Here is a 9,645-nt window from a genome sequence, read left to right as displayed (position 1 = left end):
ACTCCCTGCTGCCCAGGAGCCGTTATCTCACTCACCAGCCTCAACAACACCCAAAAGCACACGCTGCAATCCAGCCGCTTTCTTTGCCGTATTCTCACGCCAGGAAGTCTGCTCCATGAATTCAGTTTACAGCATCCAACTGTCCCTCGGGGGATCAAGTTTGAAGTGATGCATCCTTTCCTCCCTGTTGCTCAAGCTAGCCTTGCAGCATGACATATTTCCACCATTAACAATATGAGGAAAGCGAGCATCACGGGCAGATGGGGGAAGAAGGGAGAACAGCAGCTGCTGCCCTGGAGCCACACACTGCTGCACTGCACTCTGCTTCTGAGCACCAGGAAGTCACACAAACACCAAGTTTTTAGAGAAACATTTATTATAGGGTCGCAGAATTTATGCCAATATAAAGTCCCTTAATAAAACTCTCATCAACTGCAGGATGCTAACTTCACTACCCTCCTATGACAGCTTTCAAAGAAAGAACAACGCGCTGGCTGCAGCAGTAATGCTACCTGCTCATAAAAAGTTGATCTAAAAAGTCTGTGTAAGCCAGAGTAGTTTAAGTTTACAACTACAGTCACATTCACAAGTGAGCTATTACCAGAACAGATTCTTGAAATAGGAAGTTATAGGATAAACCAATTCATAACCAAAATACTGACGAGCTTCAAGAGCAAATCCATCTGAATCTAAACAACTAAATACCAAAACAAAAACAAAGGGTAGAAGAATTAAATGTAAGCTCAGGGAGGGTTCCAAATATACATACGAATTCAATACAGTAATTGCACAAAAAGAAAGAGGGTAGTGTTAGAGGTTTGTGATCACTGAGGTTGGATTTTACATGCTTCACACATGGATGTCAAAAGAAACCTTTAATGATACACACCAGGTTTTTAGGCAGAAGACCGAGTGCAGAACTATTCTACAGAACTACACAAGATGTGCAAACCACAGATTATTAATACAGCAATCATTCTGTGAAAGTTAAGGTGAACAGGACTGGTTCCTGGTTAACATTGTTGTGTATATATATATATATATATATCTCTATATATATATGGTTTTTCCTGCCATTCCCAGGTTACTGCAGATCACACGCATTCAATGGATAAACTGATATCACCCTGCTAAAAAAACTTATTCAAACTTAAGTTCTACGTGAGACAACTAAAAAGAGAGATACCAAGGATCAAAGAAAGCTGAAATGGTGACTGTCTTTTTGAAATACAAGCGATACACAGAAAATGCATAAGGCTTTTGATTATCACTGCACATTTTAATTTAAGAAGTCGCCCCCTAAAGCTCAGACTTCTCACTGAAGGTGTGAACTGGTCACCGCCCATCCAGCACCTCTCACTGCTGACAGATCTTTGTTTCAACCACGAAAGAGTTTTCAAAGTGTCTGATTGAATGGCAGTTCTCCACTGAGCGTTTCTGCAGACCTGGGGAGGAGAGGAGACGAGAGGCTCAGTACAGCAAGAGATCAGGAACTGTGCAGCAATATTTACACACTCCTCTTTTTGAGTAACTCTCAACAGCAGGGATTACAACCATTCTGTGCCTGTTGATTGCACGGCCACGAAGTCACAAATTGCCATTTGAGCTGGACACTCCATCACAAAACCTTCCCCATCTCCATGATGAAGAATTGTGACAACTCAGGAGAGGGCCAGATACAAACAGGGAATAAAGCAAGCTAAGATACTGCCTATTTTTCCTAGTATCCAGACATTCCAGTGACAGAACATTAAATTGATTCTTTATCATTTCTCTTAGTCCTTCCTAATCACAAAGGAAAGAAAGGCAAAGCAGGCTGGAATTACAGGGAGAAAGCTGGAAAAAAAATATCTGAAAAAGTACAGGAAAAAGGAAAAAGTTAAAAAAAAAAATATTTAGTTATCAGCATTTCTCCACTGCCAGTGCACATAACAGAAAGTGTAATTTCACAGCACAGCATTCATGTGAGAAGAGAAATAGGGATTTGCCACACAGCTGATGACCTTATGGGGGTCTTTTCCTAACATTATTAATGTGATTTCCTCTGTTCTGGGACACATCAGCAGCAGAACTGATAACAGTTTACTTTTACCAGCTGTGGGTCTTTAATAGGAGATAAGAATACAGTAGTCTCACAACCAAAGCCAAGCTGATCAATCAAAGCGTTCCAGTATACAAGAAAAAAGCTCCACAGCTTGTGTAATAAGCACAGAATCATTCAGAGCTGTAATCCTATGAGTGTTTCCTCTAGAACTAAACACAGCAGGGTGCTGTTTCATTTTATGAACCCTTAATGGCTGGACTGTGAGCTCATCCTTCAACTCATCTCCATCCCAGCCTGTACAAGCATTAGGAAGTCTCCAGTGGCTGTCTATCCAGGCACACACAGCACAGCAGATGATCTGCCCAGTCTCTGCTACCTTCACCCACAGCTCCAGGAACTGCCTCAGAACCTACAGACAGTCCAATGTAGCAAACCAGCCAAGCTCTAATCTGAGGGCAAACGCAGCATCAGCTAAATGAACAGACTTCCCCACAGAGGTTACAGGAGTTCATCCTCTGGTCTAATTAAGTGGGACGGTTTTGTACTCGCCAGAAGGGGTGCAAACATCTTATCTGGAAGGCAAGAAGTGTTTTCACCTCACCACTAGTCTTCATCTGTCTAGATTCTTCTCCCATCAAGGGCAAACAAGGTCAATGACACGAAAGAAACTGTCCCAAGAAGCATCATTTATTTGCTAAAATCCTTTCATGGAAGTACTCTACAGAAGTTCTTACTGTGCAGTGAAGCTGTCAGCAGCATCAGCTGAAACATGCTAGAGCAAGGAGATCTTCAGAAAATACCATAACTGCTCTTCATTGTACTGTCAGCAGACTGCAGTCAGAGCTGCAGCCAGTTTAGACTTAACAAAAGCTAAGATACACCTCTCGCCCTCCCTTAAAGGCAACATTTATTGTTTCTTCATCTGCTTTTGCTACACTGTACCACTGTTTTATGTTTCCACACACAGAGGCTTCCATCTTGCTGTAAAAAGGACGTAAGTGTCTGGCAAACAGCAGATGTGGCTGCTGTAGCTGTAACTGGGGAGAGGAAAATCTTGCCCAACAGTTTGGCAGGAAAACTAGAGCAGAGAGTTCTGATAAACCCATCATTTGCATTCTGAAAGGCAGTCGGGGACAAAGGATTCGTTTGCCCTGCATTTGGTGAGAGCAGCAGGCTGAAAAACGCCTCAAGTGAGCACAGAATCATCGTCCTGTACTTCAGACCTCCCTCCAATGTGTCAAAGCACTGCCACGCCAAACTCAGTCCTTCCCACAGAAGGGTAGGGAGCAGCACAAGGAGACACGGGAAGGTAGAAATAGAGCTCGTAAATTCCTAAGAAGTCTTCTTCCCCTTTCAGAGAAGAAGCCTGGGATGTCCAGATCCAGATATTCAACGTTTTCAAAGCAAATTAACAAAATGGGAATGCTGTCATTCTGTGCTCCTGTGACTCAGATTTAGAAAGGAGAGTGAGAGAGCAAGTTACAGCTAGAGAGAATCGCATCATCTGATGGACCATGTGAATTCTGGGGCCAAGCCAACCCATGGCTTACATTTAAATCTGTTCCAGCCATAAGTTTCAACTCTGTAACTGAAATCTTCTGTTACTCTGAGTGAAACTTACAGTAATGCTTGAAAGTAGGAAAAAAACACACAGCAGTTTTATCAGCAGTCTCAGCTCGGAAGGCATGAGCAACACCAACAGATTTACAGGTAGAAAAACACTAAATTTAGAGGCATTTACTCTTTCCCTGCTCTGATAACAGTTTTACTTCTTACTGCAGGAAACTTACCCATTATTTGGTCTCTGCGCTGAAGTTTGAAGGTCTCTTTTCCAACACAGAGCTGGTAAATGAAGATCCCCAGATCTGATACATTCTCTATCTCCTCTGTAACCACCATTTCTTCACGCACCAGGTAAGTCTGAGGCAAGTAGGAACCAGTCTGCAAGGACAAAGTGCTTTGAGATGTACTGTAACACCTGAAGAGGACAAGCATCACTGCATCTGATCCTTTGCTTTGGAAGGACTTGAAGTCCCAGATTCCAGCTTGCTTTCTTTTGAATATTAAAGATATGCTGGTCTTGAAGAGCTGCACACCAGCAATGTTAAAAACCAACAAAGGCCATGTCAAACAGCTACAGTTACATTCAAATATAGCACAGCTACCTTTAACACTGCCTTCAAGTGCTTTGCACACTTCTCACCTCGTACAAAGCAAACATTAATATGATCTGTTCAAGTCTACCTGAGTGCAACAGGAAGCTCACAGTGAAAACAGGAAAAATGAGGTATTGAGAAGGTTGTCTTATGTGAGGCAATACATACCCAGTACAGAAAGAAGCAGCATGACCTATAAAAGGTAAGTCTTCACCAAAAGAGGTTATAGCTCTATTAAAATAGCTTCCTGCTGCTCACAGTCAACTTGTAAATGCAGAGGCAAGGGAACACACTTAAATTTTGTCTTTATTAAGGTGAAAAAAAGTAAGAAAAATGAATTGAACTAAGCTAGATCACTGGGCACGAGATCCTTCAGTATTGCATTCAACCTGGAAATAACAGCAAGCTCTATCAGCTTGACCTGTAAGTTAAATCCTCCTGGAAGAACACCACTTTCAGTCACTGAAAAGTCAAAATGCTTGCAGTGAGCTCATAACCATAGTGATAGGGAAAGGGAAGAACAATTGCTCTTTTCATGGCAACTCCTGCAGAGCAAGTGAGCTTTCCAGCAGTCACTTTCAGGTTTAGGCTTTCACCGACACTTGGAGCCTCATGAAATTCCTTTATAATGGTTAAATTTGACCTTAGTTACGAGTTGCTTTCAGTTTCCATAAAGCTATGTGTCAGTAAGAGCATTATGCACGAATCTGCTCAACATAATATACACTGACAGCTGGCCTCAACTTCAGCACAGTGACTGAGCCAGGAGGATTATGCACTTTGATAGCAAGAGGACTGTTCTAGCAAGAGATTTGAGCTCCAGAGCCAACATCCAGCTTTCTCAGCAGGACTGATCAGGTCAGGACAGCTAGAAGCCCCCACGTACCGCCAGTTTTGCAAAGAGATCCATCAGATTTCTTGGTGGCATAACTATGGATGTGTTCAGTGGAATCACGTAGCATTTACCCAGTTGCAGGTCAAGATATGCTGTCAAAAGCTATTTGAGGAAAAAAAAAACAAGTTTTCAGTTCATCAAGTGTGGCTTTGGGGTATTAGAACACAACTCGAAAGGTCTAAAAAAGGAATTCCAAAATGCTGAAGACCATGCACAGCAAGCTGAATGCTCTGACACAAATGTCTGCTACAAGAACTTGGCAATGACTACTCTTCCAAACAAAGCTGTTACAGTAATGCTTTGCTCACCCAGGATTCTTGAACTGCAAGTGTCACTTCCATACACAGCACGGGCAACAGAAGTCAAAACTGCACATCACTGAGACACATTACTGGAGGAATGATGCAGCAGGCTCAGTCTGGGCCTGAACTTTTCTAATATAATTGTAACAAAGAACTCAGTCCACTACTGGAGAGTTAAAAGACAACAAACCCACTGTATTCCAAGCGTACGATTTCCCACATTGAAGCCCAAAGAAGTGTTTGCACTGACAGCGAGCTTCAGCATCTCAGCAATTAAAACCCTGGCGCTACTACAACTCCCATCTGCTCCAGCTTCCCAGGGAGCACGGATCAGCTACTTCTTGCTGCCTCACACGCACTCACCCTGTCAAAGTCATGAACAATGGCAGCTGGGTCACTGTCAGAGAACTTTGGCACAGGCACATCGATGATGGCAATGTTGTCATCCTCCCGAATGTCAGCTTCTTCAGCAATAGGGAGGAAATAAGGTTCGACCGCCCGATCCCGACTCTCATTCTCAAAGTAACACATCTCCCCACGGTACACCTTGTGCTGCAGGGAAGAGCAAGAGTAGGTTTCTCTGTTAGTTTGCATTTCCACCACTTGCGTTACAACGAAGTGCAAATCTGCAAGGCCTGGAATTGTTAAGGATGCAGCCGTCTGGAGGCAAAAGATGTGGATTACAGAGGTAACCCATTCCTAGTTACAGTTTCTTGTTTATTGATGCTCAAAGAGAACAAACTTTCACGTTACCTTCGGCATGAAGTACTTGTAGATGCAGGCTCCTCCAACAACAACTCCTGCCAAGATGAATGCTAAACCCAGCAGAGTCAACAGGCATCTTCCAGACGAGTTCTCACCTCCCTGCGTGGCAACCTCAGGATCCTTTGAGCAAGGAATGATGAGAACTGAGATGGTGCAGCCACTCGGAATTTAAAGCAAGCAGAAATCAAGTACTTTGACCAACAACAGTTCTCAGTATACACACAGAAGAGACAGAAGTCAAGCATAATATAGTAAGAAAACACCTGCATGAAATGCTGTTAAATCATATTAAGATCAGTTTTCAAGCAGCACTGAAGAGAAGATACTGTCTCAGAGTGAGCTTCCTAGACTAATCTATGTTCAGACACTGAAGTTATTTGAAAGAAGCAATTTGAGTTACAGGAAATTCAACTAGCTGTAACAGAAGATTTAGTGCTGCAGCTGCTGAATAGTACAAGGAAAGCAAGATTTGTAGAGCAAGGTCATTTCCAGGTACACTGTGTTTTCAGCCCTGTTCCCAAAGCCTACTTTCTATACTCCTCTATCCCTATCAGATGAAAGGAGACAGTGTTGCTTTTCCTTACAGGGCTGGACTAACAGGAAAAAAACCGAGGTGCTATTTTATTTATTTTTCTCCTATTAGTTGGGGGAGAGACATCCAGCACGAGGCTGACATTCGGGTTTCAGAACTTAGTCATAACAAGCACAAGTTCACCGTGAAGGAGAACTACTCATTAGCTCTAGCACAGCTTCCAATTATGGCCAACAAAAATAAACTCCTGCAGCACATCCTACCTTGCAGCCCCAAAATACTCCTCCTTCCACAGAACCACGGAAGCTGTTTGTTTCTTTTTAACCCAGCAGCCTACAGCTCTCTAGTTCAGCGCCTTGTTTTTTCCTCTGTGCTCTGACAGAGCAGGACTGCAGCCAAGGGAAAGGCTGATCACCATTACATAACACAGTGATCCCGTGTGTGATACCTCGTGCTGATAGCACAGCATTCATTTTTACATGCTATTCTTCAGGCCTTCCCAGGCTCACAAGCAAAAAGCCCGCACTGAGCCCTTTGGAGAAGAAGAAAAGCACTCTCAAATACTAAACAACCAAAGGAGGCACACACCTGGAAAACACCCTGTCTTTAGGTCCTTAAAACACCCACAAACACCGTGATAATCTTTGGTCAGGAACATCCCTGTGATGATTCATGACTATAGGATTTAACTCCCTCGTTCTCAAGACTTGCTCTTTCACTTCTACACGCAGAACAAGGATTTCACGTGGGGTGCAAGAAGTCTTTTCTTCCTGCTATTTCTACATTCAGTGCCTAGATTTAGCACAGCAGCCTCCACAGCTCTTCTTAATCCCAGTCCCCTTATTTGCACTCCTGTACAGCACATTTAGGTGACCTGGGATCAGAACAAGCCACAGCACCAGCACCAAAGCTGCACACACTCCTGTGCTCAGCAGGATAGGTCAGCACAGAAATCAAACGCTCCAACTACACAAGCAGGGAAACAAAAACCAAGCTGTTCGGTGAAAAATCAGCATTCCTACATTCCACTCTCCCATCCTCCAAGCAGAAAATCATTAGTTCAGCAAGATCTAAGCTGCTCCGATCAGCTGGTTAAGCACTTGCCAAAAACATGGAAGAGAAAAAACCCAACAACTTGATTTCAAGTCAGAACGATGCCACACCATTATGCAGAAACCATCTTTCAGAGCTAGCTTTGCTTTGGGATCACCTGCTTTTCTGTTCTCCTTGCATTCTGCAGTCTTCTCCCACACCTTTCAGCCCTTCAGTTACTCATCAAGCCTGTCATTAGCTGAACACAGCAGTCTGCAGCAGGTTTTGGCACTACAGACATCCCAGCACTTGCATAATGTCAGCATGTCAGTAGCTACACTTGCTCTACATTTGCCTCAAACAAAGCCAAGCTATTTATCACATTAAGACACAACGTAGGAAGCCTGACTCTCAGAAGGCTGACAGAGCTGATAAGAGAACACAATACCAAGAGTTTGCTCCAGTGGGTTACGCAGCTTCTGCTCTAAAACAATAGGAGCATAAAGACGTTGATTCTAAGCCGTGCAGTAACAGGCAAAGAAAGCCGGGAGCAACAGAGGAAAGAAATCACATCTGCAGCAAGGTCAAACTGCAAGGCTGACACAGCCACCCCCACGGGGATGAGCTCTGCAGGGAGAGCGCTGCGTGAGCCCAAGGGCTCCGTGCAGGCATCCTGGTGGGTTTTTGCCGTGCTGCTCCAACCGGCATTAGAGGTGAAATCTGTTTGCTGCGCACAAACGATCCACCAAGAGAAAAACCGGCATCGGAGCACCTCTGAGCAGCACTGCGAGCTCACCGACCGCGGGCACGGAGTTCAGACCAAAAGGCAGCACGCAGCGCAGGCTGACACCGAGCGCAGCGCCGGGACCAACGCAGCCGAGCCGGGAAGAGCAGCTGTGTGACGACAGGAGAGGGCGTGCGGCAACACCGGCAGCCGCTCGAACAGAGCCCGAGCTGTTAGGGGAGCAGGGCCGGCTTCGTCCCGCAGGACCGAAGGACCTTCAAACGCACTTTGTCCTCCTCCGCTCGCTGCTACCCCGGGCTCCTAACGGCCGGCCGGGTTCTGCCCGCACAGCCGAGCCCCCCGGGCGGCTCGGAGCCGTCACATCCCGCTCGTGTCGTGCCGTGCCGTTCCGTGCCCGCGGTGCGGTGGATCCGCGCAGCCCGGCCCGCCCTCAGCCCTCCGCGAGAAGATGGCGGCGCTTCGGCCTCCGCCTCCCTCCTGGCCGCCTCCTTCCCCTCACCCCGCGCTCCCCGCCGCTCCCCGGCTCCCCGAAGCACCTTGTCGGCCACCAGAGCCTCGCTCGCCTCTTTCTTGGGTTCGCCCTTCTGGGCGAAAGGGGAGCTGAAGGCGATTTTCACCATGGCGCCGACGCCGCTCAACGCCGCTCCGCTTCGCAGCCTCCGGCCGAAGGGGGCGGAGCCAGCCGCGGAGCCACGCCCACCTCGGGGCTCCGCCCACTGTCGGGGTTAAAGCGCCCCCTGCCGGGCGGGCGCCGTCACAATGCGGGCGTTGCGGCTCCTGCCCGTTCGGTGCGGGTGGGTGGGTGGACGCCCGTCTTCGCTGGGGCAGGAAGCGAGCTTCGTGCTCGCAGTGTTGCAAAGCACAGCACCGTCCTGCAGGTTCCATAAGCCCATAAAGGGGGCTGAACCTGCCACGTGCGCGAATGGTGCTCCAAGTCCTCCAAGCACTGAGGCGCTGCGATCAGCTGCTCTCAGGATCCCCTGCGCTGAGCCCAGCAGTGGCTGTGATGGTGCCGCCTTTAAGCCGTTCCTGAAGGTGCTCATAAGTGACATTAAACGTGGACACCTCTTATTTTGGTGGCAACGATGATGTAAGCAGCCCTTACGTCATGAATTGTGACATAGAATCATAGAATCATAGAATCACCAAGGTTGGAAAACATCTAAAAGATCAT

General features: G+C 46.4%; 1 protein-coding gene across 1 annotated transcript; it reads right to left on the bottom strand.

Annotated features, from left to right (window-relative positions):
* Positions 1–358: 358 nt before the first annotated feature.
* Positions 359–9,152, bottom strand: ITM2A (integral membrane protein 2A). The gene is made up of 6 exons (XM_052673084.1): positions 9,008–9,152; positions 6,151–6,282; positions 5,761–5,949; positions 5,087–5,197; positions 3,835–3,985; positions 359–1,445 (listed from the first exon to the last, which is right to left on the bottom strand). The coding sequence occupies exons 1-6, from the start codon at positions 9,089–9,091 to the stop codon at positions 1,357–1,359; spliced, it is 756 nt and encodes a 251-aa protein (XP_052529044.1). The 5' UTR covers positions 9,092–9,152; the 3' UTR covers positions 359–1,356.
* Positions 9,153–9,645: the final 493 nt, after the last annotated feature.

The sequence above is a fragment of the Tympanuchus pallidicinctus genome, unplaced genomic scaffold (genome assembly GCF_026119805.1).
Source record: "Tympanuchus pallidicinctus isolate F22 unplaced genomic scaffold, pur_lepc_1.0 scaffold13, whole genome shotgun sequence".
NCBI lineage: Eukaryota > Metazoa > Chordata > Aves > Galliformes > Phasianidae > Tympanuchus > Tympanuchus pallidicinctus.
The sequence above is the reverse complement of the archived record's forward strand: the minus strand, read 5'-3'. Positions and strand labels throughout refer to the sequence as shown.

Coding starts and splice junctions, on each gene's coding strand:
- ITM2A (XM_052673084.1), bottom strand. CDS start 9,091: ATGGTGAAAATCGCCTTCAGCTCCCCTTTCGCCCAGAAGGGCGAACCC. Junction 5,950..6,150: donor ACAAGTACTTCATGCCGAAG/GTAACGTGAAAG, acceptor TCTTCCCTGCAG/CACAAGGTGTACCGTGGGGA. Junction 5,198..5,760: donor TTGTTCATGACTTTGACAGG/GTGAGTGCGTGT, acceptor TTCCTCAAATAG/CTTTTGACAGCATATCTTGA.